The 17704-nt window shown below is 39.7% G+C and overlaps 1 protein-coding gene across 1 annotated transcript in view; it reads left to right on the top strand.

Moving 5' to 3' along the window:
- The window catches only part of ghra (growth hormone receptor a), a 40803-nt gene that overhangs the window by 2059 nt on the left and 21040 nt on the right, over positions 1–17704 (top strand). The window contains exon 2 of the mRNA XM_042488406.2: positions 12438–12553. Within this exon, the coding sequence (XP_042344340.1) occupies positions 12442–12553 (112 nt within the window). The 5' untranslated portion in view covers positions 12438–12441. The remainder of the gene's footprint in view (positions 1–12437; positions 12554–17704) is intronic.

The following is a 17704-nucleotide window of genomic DNA, read 5'->3' as shown; positions in this document are numbered from 1 at the left end:
ACTTTGCCAAAGACCTACACATTCTCAGAAGATTTTTTTAATGGTTTTTCATCTTCAACAGCCATATTTCCTGGCGATATGCATTTTGAGCAACTTGTGCTTTTGCATAGACTTAGTTTAGTCCTGTAGTAAGGTAGTTGATTCCTCAAGAAAAAGGTCTTATTGCACTGTTAAGTCTCATATTTTGGCTCCAGATCATTCTTTTTATTTCTGCTTATCTAGGACTGCATGTTTATTACACCCACTGGACGCCGTTAGTTTAGAGGCCAATTTAAAAATGATAAGCAACCTCTGACACTGACTGATATAATTATGTATATCACCAACCCTTTTTCTAGTGTGATGGCATTAGTCTGAATGTAGCTGAGCCATACTTAATGGGATTTATTGTTGCAAGAGCTTAGTAAGTACTAATGCAGAGAAAAAGCACAATGAGTGTCATGCATAATGGCAGCCATTATAGCGTCCACCTGGTAGCTGAGGTAGGAGATGTTTTAATAGATGAGGCGAGGAGTTTTAAGAGATGTTAGTTCCATCAGGTTCTGTCTCAGTGTTCGCTACACTCCCACATACAACATTAAGTGCAGCTGTTATGTTCTATACCCTTTGACAGCTCAACAGCGCTCTGGAAACCATTAGATTTTACATGCAACCATGTGTACTTTTTCTCCAGTAATGTGCATGATTGTCAGGAAGTGTGTGTGTGTTTGTGCGTGTCTGACAAAGAGGGAGAAACAGCAGGATTTAGTGCAAATTATAGAGGAACATGCTGTGCATCTATACTTAGTCATCCAAGAAAACAGGTGGAGAGACTTGCTTCCACATAGGATTGAACTGAATTTGTACCATTCATTAATACCAAAATCCAGATTAGTTCACCCGTGATCCTGATTAGTTTGGATTAATTGTCTCTGAAATGACCGAATGTGGCAACTCAGTTATTTTACTGACGTGAGGCAACTGCAACAAATAAAAAGTTAGATTCTGGGCCAAAATTTAACTTGACAGCTTTTACTTTTAATATCTTAGACAAACCATTGCACGCCCAAGCGTGCACACACACAGTGTGGAATGCTGCAAAGCAGACATTTTTCACAAAGATCAATTTTCAGATCTGTGCAGCACAGACTCTGTCTGTTTCTGCTGGACTTTGTCTCTTGCCTGCACCCTTTACCCTTTCTTGTCCTTGCTCCGATACACACACTTAATTTTATATATACATACATGCATGTGCATGCATACAAGCACTCGCTCTATTTTTCACCCCTCTCCCACACGCACACACTTGCACAGAGTGTAGCAGGGTTTGCAGATGTGTGTCCTGATCTGCTTCCAGCACAGGCTCTCTTCATGCCAGTGTGCTGACTCTGAGTTTTCCACTCTCTCTTATGAAATAAGAGTCAGAGACATTAGAGCCATCCAGTAGCCAGATCTGAATGCCTGAGAGCGCACACAAGACACACATGCACATAGGTTAAAAATGCATCCTGTGTATATTCCTGTGTATATCCTCCCCACAAACACAGTAAACACACACTCTCACCACAAGCTAATGCATTTAGGTAAATACATCCAACAGTTGAAGACCTATTAGGAGCAGCTGGATGAGCTGCAGTTTCGGGGCCCTGCCTCTCATCTGTGTGGACTCTTCCTCACCAGTGTCTGGTCTAACATGCACACTCATGTTGAAGTCTGCGGTGTGTTTACTTTCATTTTGTTTATTTTAAAGAAAGAAGTTCGTGGTGGAGGGGAAAGTCGAGGGCAGAATATCTATTTGCATGATTCTTGTGTAATTATTGAGAGACCCAACAGTGGACCTTGGACAACTTTGTGTACTCATACTCACAAACATGATTATCTTGAAATGATGATAATGATGCTGAAAAATAATTATTTCTGCCACAATAATAGTGACATAATGTGTACTGGTTGTCAAACAGCCCTGAAGAACAAGCTTGTTGAGATGGCGTTATTAAAAATGCTCCGTGAGATTAATTTAGGGGCCAGGTGCTTGGAAGTTTGTGGATGTACAAATTACCTGTTGTGTCGTTGCTGTGAAAAAGTTAATAGATAGCCTACATAACTGGTGATCACAGGTCAGTGTCCCTGTGACCTCGTCTATCTCATTTTGTGAATGCAATATCTCAAGAAAACATTTAGGGATTTTTTTCCCAATTTGGCACAAACAATCACTCAGAATCAAGGCTGATCTGATTAGAGTTTGGTGGTCAAAAGTCAAAAGTGAACGTCACTGTGATGTCATCAATCTCATTCTTGTGAACATGATATTTCAAGAACACCTTGAAAGAATTTCTTCAAATTTGGCACAAACATTTGTGAGAGCAGAGGAAGGAGCAGTTTGAAGTTGAGTGATGTAAGAAAGCACAATGACTGAACATCAAGTCTTCTTAAAGAGATGTAAATCTTTCATATTTGCACGTTTTCTGGTGGTAGTGCAATGCTAGCTACACCATTGCCTAGCTTATATTACTCTCTGTAGGTTTCCTGCTATTATCACCTCATGTGTTATTCATATGGTCTTTACACCATGATTGTAGTTGATTGCCTTTGGCTGAATTGTTGTCTGGATTTCCTTGAGAAATCAGACACTGAAAAGGTCTTGTATTATCAGCTTTCCAAGTAATCCAGTGGCTCGTTCCGAAGTTATTAACAAGGTCTTAGTAAATTGATTCACATCATTCTTTACTCCTTCTTTAGCCCTCTATTAGCCTGGTGAGCCCAGAGTATCAAGGCATTTATAGAGAAAGGTAATGAATGAGAGAGGGGCTAAAGACAGGAATAATGAAGACATACACAATGAAGAGTTGATAGCAAATGGTGGAAGATCAGGAAAGCACTAATGGAAGGCTTTACATTTGCACCAATCCATTCAAAGACTTGAAAAGTCTGTAAAACATCTGAAGTCACCTAAAGGCAGAATTAATCTTGTACATCTTTATGCTATATGATATTTCTGAAACCCTGTTGGACTAAAAGCATAGATCAGGTGCTGCATGTAAAGCTCCAGCCTGACTCCAGAGGACCCAACTAACTGAAAAAAATAGCTGGAAATATATATATATAAGTTGTATAAAAAGGGCTTTTCAGTGTGTGCAGACATAGGGAAAGGTGAAAAGTTGGTTCAAAATATTCTATTAAAGCCTCATGTAAGTGCAGATGACCTTTTCTCTCCAAACATAATGTTGCCTAAAACTATTTTAGATCCACAGAAATTACTTTAAAAAATAACTCATAGATGACCTACCAGTTCAATAACATGGCTTTAACTCCTACTTTTTATTGCGGCTACATTTTATATTTATATTTAATACTTTTAGCTCATGTAGGGGTCCTTTGTTGTAAGGCCCTTGAGGTATACTGTGCAACACAGTGACCTTGCAAGTTCATTGCTTGTATGTATAAGAAATCGTGACTGAAGGGTCACAGCGAATGAAATACATTTTTCGGTACCTCATATTGTCAGATAAATCTATCGCACACACACACACACACACACACACACACACACACACATATTAATCAAATCCTTTGATTTAGAGCAATGATCAGGTATTGCTCATTGAGCAATGATCACGCAAAGTGTAAACATTCATCCATATCATCCTCTTTCAGATGCGCCTTTATTTTGTAATTCTGTGTCACTCTCACAGTGTCAGGCAGATGATGGCAAGCTGGCAAGAGAAAGATGATGAGGAGAATGTTATTTACCCGGGAATAATCATTACTGTGAAAATTTTTTGTTTCTGGAGGAACGATGAGTCAACAGACAGAGCACATGTCATATGTAAACATGTGTAGTCCGTAAACATCATGTCCCTGCCGGCATCTCACTTTGCTAACTTCTAAAAGCAACATTAGCTACTCTATTTAAAAATGTTTGGCTGTAAAGATATGCATGCACACTGAAATTCATCTGTGCTGTTGGGAGATGCAGTGACCTAAACCAGCGGTGAGTAAGAGAAAGCATGAAAAATACACGTAAAGTCATTAGGTTATGATTAGAGAAAAGGCCTGCTAGCTGCTAAGCTAATTTTTGTAATGTATAGGCGTATGCTAATAAAGTTAGCATGTTGTATTAATTGGGGGAAATGTGACTTGCAAAAGACTGTTATTTTGTCTCTGAACTCAACAGTTATTTTTGATGTTGTTAATCCACTTTTGATGGCTGCTTGGTGAAGTTAGCCTTCAGGGCATTAAGTCAGATATCCCAGAAGTTGAGGGAAAAGATTCAGGTCTGGGTTAAAATGAAAAAAAAAAAAATTCCAGAAAGGGTTTTCTGACCGAATTAACCAGTTTTAATTATTTACAATTATTTAGATGTCATTTTTATCCTTTTTGGTCAAAACCGAAATAAAGGGGTGGCAGCTTCTACTGTTAACCAACTGTGTTAAATAAGCATATAAAGCATATATATAGCATCATATCATATCAATCGCAGGCTCCGTAATCGAATCAAAATTGTATTGTGGCAGACTTTTTGATATAGACAAATATGGTATTGTTGTCCAAAAAATCTATATAATTTTGTATCGTGATGAAAGTAGTGATTTATAACCCTAATATATTTAATAACCCTCATATATATATATATATATATATATATATATATATATATATATATATATATATATATATATATATATATATATATATATAGACAGACATTCGTCTGATGTTGTATTTCATTTCACCCCAGTCACCTCAAACCATAAATATATTACATCTGTATCTTTGAGAGATAGAAGTTATAAAAGTTTACTTTGTGATTGGGGATTGGAGGGGATGGTTGATTGATGATGCAACATCAAGTCGAGATGGCTGATAAACTGCAGACCACTACTGTTCGAGACCATGAAACAACAAATGTGGTTGTTTTTTAGCGAGACATTGCTGTGTTTCCAGTGGCTTTTTGACCAAATGTTTTGAGTGAAATGTCACTGTTTTTCCATGTCAAATAGTGCCAAAAATAAAGGATATTTTTACTGTGACGTCGCTGTGTTTCATGCCAGCGTAGTGCCATGAAAAGCTGATGTTTTTTGACATTTGCATTTCCAGTCTGGAATGTGTTATGGCAAGTGCTTTTTTAAAGCCCAAACAAGATGTTTTCCTAACCATAACCAATTCGTTTTTGTGCCTAAACCTAACCACAGCATTGTCATGAAGTTTCAACATGTCCGCTACATAATAACATAATGACTGGGTGGTCCATTTGGTCACTTTTTGTTTGCTCATGGGTTGTAGCAGTAGTAACAATGTGAGAATGTGTATCCTGAATTTTTGACAGTTTGTCTTTGGTTGCTTTGAATAAGTTGGTGGTTGCTTGATAAATCTCAGTGCAACATAGACATAGGACAATAGTTTTGAATTAATCACCCTTCATTTAAAAACGTTTATCTTACTATTGTGTACTTTTATCCTGCACAGCCTTAAATCGCTGAGTGTACAGTAGCATTTTTTCGAGGACAAGGGCAATGTCTTTTTTAGAATCGTTTCTGAGTGTCAGACCCGCTCTGAGGATCTATGCTGTTGTTGTTTTTACCTACTGTGGCACCTTACTACTCACCTCAACCACCTCTCTGCCTTACACTTCATTTCCTCTGGACTGAAGCACTTGACTCCACTCAGTCGGCCACCATGACCATCTGATATTACTGGAATGTTGACAGAGACAAAGAAAGACAAAAAGAGAGACTGAAGGCTGATGTTAATTATCCTTACCGTATAGCCCCCCAAAAAGACTTATAAACGGACAGGTCTGGTCGCTTTTTAATGTTTATGATAGGCTGAGTGGGGTTTGAAGTGGTTAAAAGTACTCTATAGACACATAGATGTGACCGCATTACAACAGTATTACTGCACAAATTACTCACCTATTGTCTCACAGGAGGCAGAGCTAAAAAAGGCAACTGCCAGCTGAAGCTCGAATCATTCATCATTTTCCAGAACAAGAAGTGCTGTCATTCAATGAATGCACAAAAAAGATGGCAGCCAAAGAAACAAAGAGAGCCCACGGGGATTTATGTTCAGGCAGTCGTCTTGGAACACACTGTGTTGTGTCGCCATATTGGAGAAATACCTGTCATTGCTGCCGCCCAATGCACCAACATTTTATCTCCATCCAAAGCAGAAAAACTACACCAACAATCTGTGGTAACTAAACAATGTAACATAACCCATTCAGATCCGCGGTCCATTCCAATGGACATAACTTTTCTTAGTTCTATGATTACTGTCATCTAATAAATATCATATGAAAGATTATTTGTTATCAGTAATTTAATCTAAAACATTTTTTGCTGTGTGTTTTGTTTTTTGAAAGATTGCCAGGTATAGCCTATATGGTAGCTATTATATATCTGGGGCGTGCATCACAACACCCCTTAGCTCTTCTAAAACCACTTTAAATCACCATTGTGGCTTTTCGCTTTATTCTTTCTTAATTAGAGTGTGTGTGCACCTGTTGAAGACGAGTGTCCCTCACAGATTGAGGTTGACAACTCATCAAGGGTTGTGAGAGACGAGAGGTCCTCCACACCATGGGGTCATAATCCCATTTAAGGGCGACCTCATTTTTCCGTGTGCATTGATGTTTGCTCATGGATGTATGCATTGCATGTATACTTTCCTCCTTTCCATTTCTGTTTTGCTTTTCAAGATTTTCTGGATGTTAAGTCAATATCCGTGATGGTATATTTGTAAATTACTATACATGTTAATCTCAAATATTGAACTTGCTTGCTGCTCAATAGGAAAAAAAAGAGAGAAAAAAAACACAACACCGATGTGCAAAGGGTAAAAAACTTTTTAAGTTGTTTCATGTGAACAAACAGAGTTTTGTTTACATCCACTCTGGCCTTCCAAAATGCTTTTATTCTTGAGGTCTAGCAAATATGTTAAATTTGTCTTTTTCATAAAGCATTTAGCAGAGCATGTTTTGAGTTATATATTTTAAATTGTGCATTTTTGTACAATTATGTTTATCTGCTTGCAGTCTTCTTCTTTCGTGCCATTGTTGGCACATTGCTATGCTTCCTGGAACATGGCAGGACAGTATATTGCATCCATACACTGTATAATAAATATGGACAGCATGACAGCCCCCCAAAAGTGAAGCCAAATCATCTTGACCGCCCCCTGGTGGCTGGCTGCAGTACAGGTCATAAACCCACCTCCTCCATGTTAGCGGATAGGACATGGGCCAAACTAAAAACTCAAAATACACATTTAGCAGTATGGCTGAGGATCATAGCTTTTGACATCATGCTGGGAGACATTGCAGATTTTTCCAAAAATGGTTCCTGTCGTTTTAGGTTGTTCTTATCGCTCTGATGTTTGTTTTTGATTAATTATTTGATGCTCAACTACACTGCTCTTGGTTGGTCAGATGGCAAGAACTTGATACCAGGGAGAACACTAGTGCGCTTACTCTGGCTCCAATTTTGGCTTCATTTTTTCACAGGAGGACGTGAAGACATGTCATTCATCTTTACAGTCGTTGATTGCGTCTCCTGCGTATGTGAATGCTCATGTACAATAAAAACAAAATGGGAACCCACTTAAATTCATCTTTTAAGGATTCTAAGAAAAATTCAGAAACCATTTTGTCACTCATTACGAAAGCTGTTACTAATTAGATTTGCATTTTTAAAGCAATAATTTAGTGCCGTCATAGATAATCATAATGATTTCTGAAATGCTTGACTTTTACAATACTGTGTCTTTGCTCAATAAATGTATCCAGGCACTGGATTATTTTCATTTAAGGGATCCAAGACACAGAAAACAATGACTGACTCTATGTTGTATAATTTTACTGAGAAAACACTTTTGATTTCTGGAACCATGAAAATCTGCAAGGTCTCCAAAAACAGTGTCAAAAGCTGTAATCCTCCACCTAATTCCTAATGCTTCCATTATGTTTCCCTATGAGCTCCAACAGTAGCACTGAACAAAGAGTATTGTATACTTCACTACTGAAACTTCACTTGAGAAATGTGTCAAATGCATTTTTTTGTTGTCCATGCATTTAGAGTTGGTCTCCTCACACAGTGATTCTCAGACTGACAACAAATTAAAATGCAAGATAAACTATAAATTATTTCTAACCATAACAGATACAAATAATTATTACTATACAAGCATCAAAGCACATTTTTTTGATTATTGTTGTTTACCAACTCTCAAGTCATGTGCCCCAGAAAACCACTGGTATAGCAAATATGATTAAGACAGTTTTAGTTTCTAAATTGCCATGGCCCCTTCTCATGGCACTGGACTCACCCCCACCCCGGGAAAAAAGCAAATAAGCAAATTTTGACGATGAGTAATGTCTACTATATGCAGAGAGATGGTGAATGTTTCATGAAGACCGAATATCACCATAGTCTTTCTGGTTTCTTTTTGAAGGAGCCTCAAACTTAGGCTTTCAACATTGCGCTGTGTGTGCATGTGCTTTTCCTCTGCAGCTGAAGGAGAAACTAACATAGAGATGATGTGACCTCTCACCCCCTAACCCTTCATTTTCTTTGGCTTCACCCTCACACCATCACCCCATCCACTCCTAGCCTCCTCCTCCCTCTCCTGACAGCTCCTTTTTGAACAAACACAGATGATCAATAGAGATTTGAGGAAACATGGGAGAGGCATGGTGCTGGCAGTGGGGTGCCAAGTCGAGATCTGTGTGTGTGCTAATATGTGTGGTGTGCTCATGTTGCGTGTGTGTGTGTGCGCGCGCGTACGTGCGTGTGTCTGTGAGAGCGTTTTAGGGCAGAGGTAGTGAGACGAAGGTTGACCACAGAGGCCTTAAATGTTTACCAAGGGACCCCAGGAGGCCTGTGCTGAGCCTCCCTCTTTTCCGATTGGCTAAGGTGGCCTTCCCGTGAGTCTGAGAGGCTGCAATTGGCTGAGAGAAGGAGAGGAACGGGGGAGAAACGTGCACGAGATGGAGATGAAGCACCGGGCTTGCCAGGGCTTTCACAGACTCTTTCAGATGAGCGAGGGGGGAGACGAATGTTAGGATTAACATAAGGCAACATGTTGGAGTGGAGGGACGCTTTGGCCCTCTTTTATTCTACTTTTGTCACTCGACAGATTAAAGAATGTTTGACATGAAAGAAAAGACAACATGGAAAAAAAGAAGCTTAATCGTCATAAATTCATTAAAAAGGCAGGTTAAAAAGGTGCTCATCATAAGGTTGTTAAGACTGTGAAATTGGAGCACTAGCTTTTCATTAGGGGGGAAAACGACATATTTTTAATATGATGAATGACAGGTTTTTAAAACTGCAGGGAGAGTAGTTTGAGAGGATCCAAAGACCAACTTGAAGATGTCAGATGCAGAAAATGAGCACTAATTGTTTGTAAATGGAGCATTTAAGTCGGGCCAGATGAGCCTGCTGTTTGACAGCTCTCTGCCATGAATTCTTGTATTGTATAACTTGGCCTCGTACGGCCTCTGAGTTTGGAATTCATCCACCACACACACAGACACACACAGTTGTGACTGACCATGTATATTGGCGTGGACATAATTTTGTCAGGGAACTTTATAGCATTGTGACAAATTAACAGTGTTACATTTGAAGTCGTCCAGTTTGACAGACTTTAAGTATCAAACTTGAATTTTGCAGAGATGTTTCTTGTTTTTGTCGTTGGTGCAGTTTTTGCTCTAGTTGCACTGCAACGTCTATTAATCTGCAGTAAATCTAATCTGGGCATTTTACATTAATTCATAATGTAAATGGGTGCCAGAGTTTGAAATGTGCTGTTGTATAAACATTCACATGAATGCATTCCCAGGCATTTTCTAGCCACTAGGTCCTGCAATGCTCTGTGCATGCTTGACAGTCCTGAAATGTGCCTGAGGATGTCATATTGTTGCTCAGGAGGTGTCACTCTATATATGAAAATAAAAATGTTATGGAGGCCAAACTGATTTTCCTGTAAAAACATGGAGAATAATTTAGAATAACATCAAGCTCACTGTAGTTATTTGGCTTTAAGACTCTCTGTCATCAGACCATGCCAGAACTGGGGAAAATACTGGCAGTGTTGCCCTCAGAAACACAGCCTGTACGTTTTGGGGTTGCTGGCTGCCTGGAGAAGTTGTGGAGACATAGCTGTAAATAGCCAAGGGTGCGGACAGAAAGTTTGGCCTATATTTAGAGGTTGGTCTTGACTTGTAGAACTTGTCCACCAACACCATCTCATTGACCAAGACGAGTTGGTCACTGTTTTTCTACATCACAGGCCACATATAGTTAAAAAAAGTCTCATTTTAGCAGTAGATAGATGGCAAGGATGGCAGAGGCAGACACAACATTTCTATGTTAAAGGTGTTGTTGGGAAATTCAAGTCTAGTTTAAGTGGAGGAGTCAAACTCAGGGGAGTAATACTGTGTTGGTGTGGTACCAATTTTGCTGACAAATTTTTCTTTGCCACAGCATGTGATGGTCACCAAAAGTCACTGTCTGCAAACATAGAATTGACTTGGCTTGGGATTTGAGAAGCTTAAAGCTGCTGTAATCAATAGTTTTGTGTGAGCCATTCATTAAATAACTAGAACAAACAAAGAACAAACGGATGGTTATCAAATAACTCTGGGGTTTCTCTCAGAGCATTTTAACATCGTTCAATCTTCATCTTTCTTTCAATGTTCAATGATTCACTCTCACAGCTCCCATCCACTTGTCTCTGGATGCAGCAGGCAGCTGTTTTGCCAGCTTTTTGCTCTGTGTTCACTACCTGCTGATGAACACTGTGGCACTTTTAACAGCTAGAAGCAGATATTTCCCTGAGAAAGTGGTGAAGACCAAAACAGAGCTTAAAGGAAAGTGAACGTGTCAGGTGTTCAGGTACACCACTTCATATAAATGATATTGCTGCTCTCTATCTCCTAGATGAGTAAGAAACTTAAAATTTCCCCATATCAACTTAAAAACCCTGACATATCAACGGTTGACCATTCGTAATTGTTTGGCCGTTGGTGAGTGTCTGTTGCCCTAGTTTTGGCAGCGTGTCCTGCACTTTTGGCACTAGTTGGCCCTTGTTGGTTTTTTCTGGCTGATTCAGCATGTTGAATCTGCGACAGAGACGGGAGCACAAACACAGGCGTGTTGTACATGCTAGTTGGCAGTGGTCTTCGCAGTGTGTTTAGCTGCAACACTTTGGCTAAGACACAGTTGACATGAGGCGACGCAACAGTCGGCCTTTGTCACTAATACTTTTTTGATGTCAGTCTGGTGAAGGTATATGTGTTAGTGTTGTGTTTTGGGCTGCCCCTTCAAAGTTGGAGATTCCAATCAGTCGACTGAGATTGCTTCAAGCCGAGCCATTGTTTTTTTTGCTTGCCAGTGTGCTGTGCAGCGTACCTCTGGGTATGTTTTGGTCTCCAGATTTTGCTGCACAGTGAGTGCTCTTAACTTTTAGGCTAGTCTTTGGTTGGGGAGTTGCAGACATGCAGGCAGCGGCACAAAGGAAAAGAGTGAATGTATTGTAAGGTTCTGTGATAACGTTATCTTCTTCGTCTGCTCAGAAGTGGTGAATTTACAGCTCACAGCAACTACATACAACACAGTCTCTTTTTTTGCACACTGCTGATCCACCCTTTGTGCAGTTAGCTTGTTTACTATATTACATGAATGCCACTGTCAAGCTGAACGTCGCACTGAGCCCGTTCGATCTTAAAAACTTTCTATGGAAAACAAAAAATCTGCATGTTTATGTTCAATGCATGTTTAATTTTACCATGTGAAGTTACTCTTATGCAGTGTTATTAATCAGTGTTTGTAAACCGAAGTTGTGGAATATGTTCTAGACAAATGTTTTAAAAGATCGGGCCTTGCATTACCGACTGGCTTCCGAGAGAAGCAGCTTAGTGATAAAGGTATATATTATAGATATTTCATTCACTATTAGTCGGTTACAGAGTCACTTGTCCTCTGTTTTCAAATATTCTACTTGTTGTCATTTCGAAAACTACAGCAGATACACAGTATGTCTGTACGAAATCATGGCTAATGACAACATAATTTTAAATGGGTTTGATTTAGAAAATGTTTTATTAAAAAAATGTCTGATTGTGTATGAGTCCCCTTTGTCAAAGAAAGAGTGTAAATGTTTCATACGCATAAAACATGCTTTGAGCTTTTACCTGACAAATGCTGCAGCAGCAACCTGGCATGATAATTAATTACACCCTGTCCCGTGTTTCAGGTTTCACATACACCAGCTGAAAATAAATGGCAGCCACAATTTGTGCTCATAAGGCAGAGAGAAAGGAAGGGAGAAAAAAGAGTGAGAACAGAGAGGGTCAGGAGGGTTTTTCACATGGGCATGTCATCATGGAGTTCAACCGATAATTATAATCACTGTGGTCTCTGTCCCTCTCTCATTCTCCCCTCTGTCTCTCTCTCCAGCGTCATGTCTGCCTCGTCTTCTAGTCTCCTGCTCCTTCTTCTGATTTCCTCCCTGGATTGGCTGTCCACTCCAGGATTTGCATTACTCATGGGTCGGGACCACGTGACGTCATCAGGTAGGTGCTTTTATCACTTTGCGTGAGGATAAATAAGCAGAAGAAATAGATGTTGATGTTGATGTGAGACAAATCAGTCTTTTAGCTAATTAAGCTTTCTAAGCACAGCTCATTAAACATTAACAAGTGCGATTTAGAGTTTTTCGCGCAGCACGTTGTTGAAACTTGTTATCACGTCTTATGTCAGACATCAGTTGCAGAATGCTGTGTTTGCACAGACACATGTGGAAAGGTTCACTGTTGAGCAAACGCCGCGCTTTCCTGGTTTGGCTTGTCAAACAGGCTTCTGATCAATAGAGTCAGGGTAAATACATGGTCAGAGCTCCTCTGTCAAAGTCCAGGGACAGGACGATGCAGGATGTTCAGCCAGCTAATCCTGCTGTCACTGAACCATTAGAAATAATTAGGTGGAAGAATGCTTTGGCGGAGAAAAGGGGCCATACTTAAATTTTGATATGATTTACACTCTATAAAGCCATAGGTGGCCAAGACAGAATTTGATAATGCAGTCTGTTACTGCATAATTCCACAGCTGATGAGCACCAATCGTAAAACTGACAGAGTAATAGCCTTGTGAGGATTTGGCATGTTTCTCTTATGGTCGAAGCTACTATACAGCTAGATTTATTCAAAAGTTAGCAGCCCTACAACCTCAGCCACAACCTAGCCAAGATGTTACCAGCTGTTTATTTAAAGTCTACCGATGCTAACACAGTTCATGATGTAGAGAAATCCTCACAGCCAAGATAAAGCAACTACCAAGAATGGATCAATTCTGTTTGCTGACTGTCAAAATGTGTCTCTACAGCTTTTAAAGAATAATATGTTGCTGTCTATCTGTGTGGTTCTGGTGTGTCTGCGTTCCTTGTTTTATTTTGTATTCTGTGAGTTTGGGGATTTTTTTTATTCTTTGTGCTTTTGAGCTGACACTTGATTTTTATTGGTCAGGATTTTTGTGCATAAGAAGTTTATTCACATGCCGTTGGGATGTTGATTGGATAACATCAAACAAAAATGGTTCTGAAATTCAGTTCAATTCAACTTTATTTATGAAGTGCAATATAATAAATCACAATTTGCCTCAGAGGGCTTTACAGTACAACAGCCCTCTGTCCTTGGACTCTCACTGCAGATGAGGAAATACTCCCTCCAAAAAAAACCCTCGTAAAGGGGGGAAAGTGGTAAAAACCGCAGGGAGAACAACTGACAAGAGATCCCTTTTCCAGGACGGACAATTCATCTAGAAAGTTAGACTATAGTGAGTCATTTATCAAGTAGAAATGTTAAATTACCCTGCTTACAACAAAATCAACTTTTTAAAAAAAGTATTTTCTATTCTTTTCTTTCTTTGTTGTTGATTGTCTTGACATTTGGCTAAGCTTCGTTTGGTTCCAGTTAAAGGAACGTTACATTTGCAAGCAATCCATGGCACCAAAAAGATTTGGCAGCGCAATAAAAGTCGTCCTTAAATATACGTTTTAGCAAGTCGCTGTCTTTCAAGTATATTCTTAGGTGCATCTGCTCATTGCCATTATGAAGTGAGCCAGACAGCATTAGGCGCAGAGACCTCAGAAATGTCAAAACCATCTTGGCCTGTCTATTGGCTACAGCACCTGTCGCTTGAATAGAAAACGCACATGCTACCTGGGTGTGTTATGGCGTCTTTACTCATGAGAGTAGGCTGTTGAGAGAAGCAGGTGTTCATTTTATATTTGTAATTTTGCCATATTTATGGCCTCCTTGAACAGGATAATAAACCGTTATTGTTTGGCACTTCACTCGCTGTCTTCTTTTTTTTATGCTGGTTTAGTTAAAACCAGCTGGAAATATCACCGCTGGCATCCACTGGAGAACACCAAATCATCTTGTCTTCTTCTGCCAAGTTAAGACCATGTCCACACCCTTCTTCTTCGCTATTTTTATTGGGTTTTCTTTGGGAGAAACTGCCATTGTTAAAGCTATGTGTTTGATGAATGCTGTAGCTTCACGCTCAGATTCAGATTATCTTTTTCTGTGTGGTCCATTGTGCAATTCACGGCTTTCTAAAATGCGGTGATCAGTGAAGAATGAAGTCAAAGCTTCACCAGCTATAAGCAGCTTAAGTTGAGTGTTGGGAAAAATATATGACTCAGCGGACCAATATGGCAGGAGTTTGAGAACATTGGATCAATTATGATGATATGTGAACATATTATTCTTTCTGTTCTCCTGTTTTTAGGGCTTTTCCATGCAAAAATATTTGCGGTGCCAGGCCTGGTACCAATGCAGCCAAACTTTTTTGGTTCACAGATTTAAGTTGTAAATCAGCTTCTCTTGTTTTTTATTGAAGAGCCTGTTAAACCAAAGACCGTAGTATTTCTGCCTGAACATACTGCAAGCATTCCCTTTTTGGATTAACTTCGTGGTTAAAAGCCATTTTGGCATTTAGACTAGAAATTAATGACTATAATTGTTTTTTTGAAAGTGGATCATAAATTCTTGGTTATTACTTTACCTTTTGGGCACTGGCTTGGAAAAAACAGCTTGCTTTGGGGAGAGGAGGCAGTCTGGGTATTTAGTTCAGTGCAGCTGAGTGAGAATAACACCTCAGAATCGGAGTATCCTGATGAGATACTCCGACAGACAAGTGATGACATGAAAACTAGAGCAGCTCCAATATTTTATGCACAACGTGAATAAAATGGGGGCTGCCAGTTCTATTTTATAGGGATAGTTTGATAAAATTCACAAACAAAAAAGGCAAAAATCTTATGCAGCCTCGGTCCTCTAGTGGACTCTATGGGAAATGCTGGGTAGGTTTCGACACTGTCCTGCCCCTTTGGAGACTAGCGGCGGTCCTGAGTCTATTCATTCCAACTGGAAAAGTAAATGAGAGGACAGATTAAGACTGTTCACTTAGTACCATAGTCACTGCAGTAAATAGTGGACTCATTTATCACAAGCCCCTACACATTCTGACACTGAAATGGCATTTTTAAAGACACATAAATAAGGAGAAAATGAACTTTGTTTGAGACATGTCTCATACAAAGTTAATTCTGCTTTTGCAAAATACTCTCGCAATATCTGGTAACATGATCCCACAATCTGTTATCAGAAATAATGCTAGATGATTAAAACAAGTGGCAGTATATAGGAAAAACAGTGTTGTACTTAATATAGTGTTTGTTTTTTGGAATCATATTTTATCTATCCATATTGCATTACTACACTTCCAAATGAGTTAGGGGTATGCGGGGAGAGAGGACTATGCCCACTTAGAGGACCAGAAGTGAATAACATTTTGTATCATAGTTGCAGCTTGAAATGAGGCATCTTCTGTAAAGAGTATCTTTGCCTCTACCTACGGGTAGATGCTAAATCTAATCGTGATTAGAGGCAAGTATTACCCATAAGCCTCATTCCCATTGCACAAAAAACCCGCTAACATCCATCAACATGCAATGGGAAAGTGTCACACCCAGGTCAAATGGCCCTGCAGTAGTCACAGGTATTCATCGCCTGTGGCCCCAATCAGCATTGTTGGGGACACAGCAGCTGGATAAACACGCTAATTTCAGCTCCTTAATCATCAAGATGCAATGACTTGCCACCCGTAATTACCATCTGTGTCATCCTAAACGATAATTGATGCTAAGCGATAAAGAAACAATCCACATTAGTCTGCACCGAGTTTGAAAGGGAGGCTGAATAAGTAAGATATATATATATATATATATATATATATATATGTAAGTTTTCAAAGACCTCTGTCCATGCTGCAATCTGCAGTTTACCTGTTCTCAGGCCTCTCTGTGACGTTGAACAGACGCACCAAAACAATCCCCACACACACATATTCATCTGCTGCAGAGTGTACATTGCTCTGCTCTCCGGGCAATAGGAAAGCAGTCTATTGTTGTGGGTTTACCCGACTTTCAAAAAACCTGCAATCATGAGCTCATTTTGTTTGGAAAGGGGTAATAGAGTCCTGCAGAGGGCTCCGCCTGTACTGATAGAACAATGGTTACGATATTGTAACCTTTGATTTTAACATAGCCACTCCTGGTTGCATCTTAAGTTGTTGCAGTAAAGGAACTAATGTGAAACAGATAGGTCTGTCAGCACTGTACTGTAAAATAATTAGTGATATCACGCATTTTTGAGCTCCACAGTTCTGCCCTTGGGGCCTTCTGACTTTGTGTTTGTTCGCAAACCATGGCAAATGTTTTTATCTCTGTGGAGTTTACATTACCTTTCTGATAAGCTCTCAGACAAACCCCTGATAGCCAGGTGAGGTTTTGACTGGTTCGCCTCCTTTAATCATGAAAATGGTCTCCAGCACGTCTTCCTCAACAACCGTTAAAACATCAGTAAACACAAAACAGCCACTGATAGCATGAGCAAACACATGCAGCCTGTGCTTTTCTCAAGCTCACCACTGTATAAACTCCAACCCTGACACCTGCTTTTTACACTTACAGTGGTCTATATTTGACCTATTACTCACCAGACCAGTAGGAAGATATCATTAAATCCTGTTTACAAGGTGAAATATTGTGTTTTCAGCATTGTTTAAAACCATTTTGATCTCCCACTTTGGGACCTAATAAATCCTTCTTGAAATTCTGAGGTCTCTGCAGCGTTTTTATGTCTGTTGTAGAGCCAGCCACATACAAGCCAAGAGTAGACGTTTGGAGATGCTCCCTCTGTATTTAAAGGCTTACCAAAGTGATTACAGCCAGTGGTAGTCGTTTGTCTCGATCTGTCTTCACACGCACACTTTCTTTTTCTTTTCCCCAGCCTGTGTGTCTCAGGAGGACTCGCTCCTCAGGCCCATAGATTGATCCTGTTGAGGGAGGCTGTGTTCTTGGCGGTAAAAGTGCAGGGGTTTGGCCCTCCTGGCTTGTACACACAATCTACAGTTACATCTGCTTCAAAGACAAGCAGTGGGTGTGTTTGCTCTGAGCAGTGAAGTCGGGGCCTCGTTTGGGATATGGTGTCTGAAGTAAAACACAAAGAGAATATGTGGTGTGCGAAATACTCTGTAATGGGAGGATAGCATCTCTATGTCCTTCATTTTAAAAAAGTGAATTTAAAGGCAAACATTTGTAAGCAGCATGGCAGACTGAGGACTGCTATAGAAAAAGTTAGAGAGCCGAAGTGAAACAT

This window comes from Plectropomus leopardus, chromosome 4, assembly GCF_026936395.1.
Source record: "Plectropomus leopardus strain MGB_pleo_1.0 chromosome 4, ASM2693639v1, whole genome shotgun sequence".
NCBI lineage: Eukaryota > Metazoa > Chordata > Actinopteri > Perciformes > Serranidae > Plectropomus > Plectropomus leopardus.
This window is presented reverse-complemented; position numbering and strand designations above follow the sequence as displayed.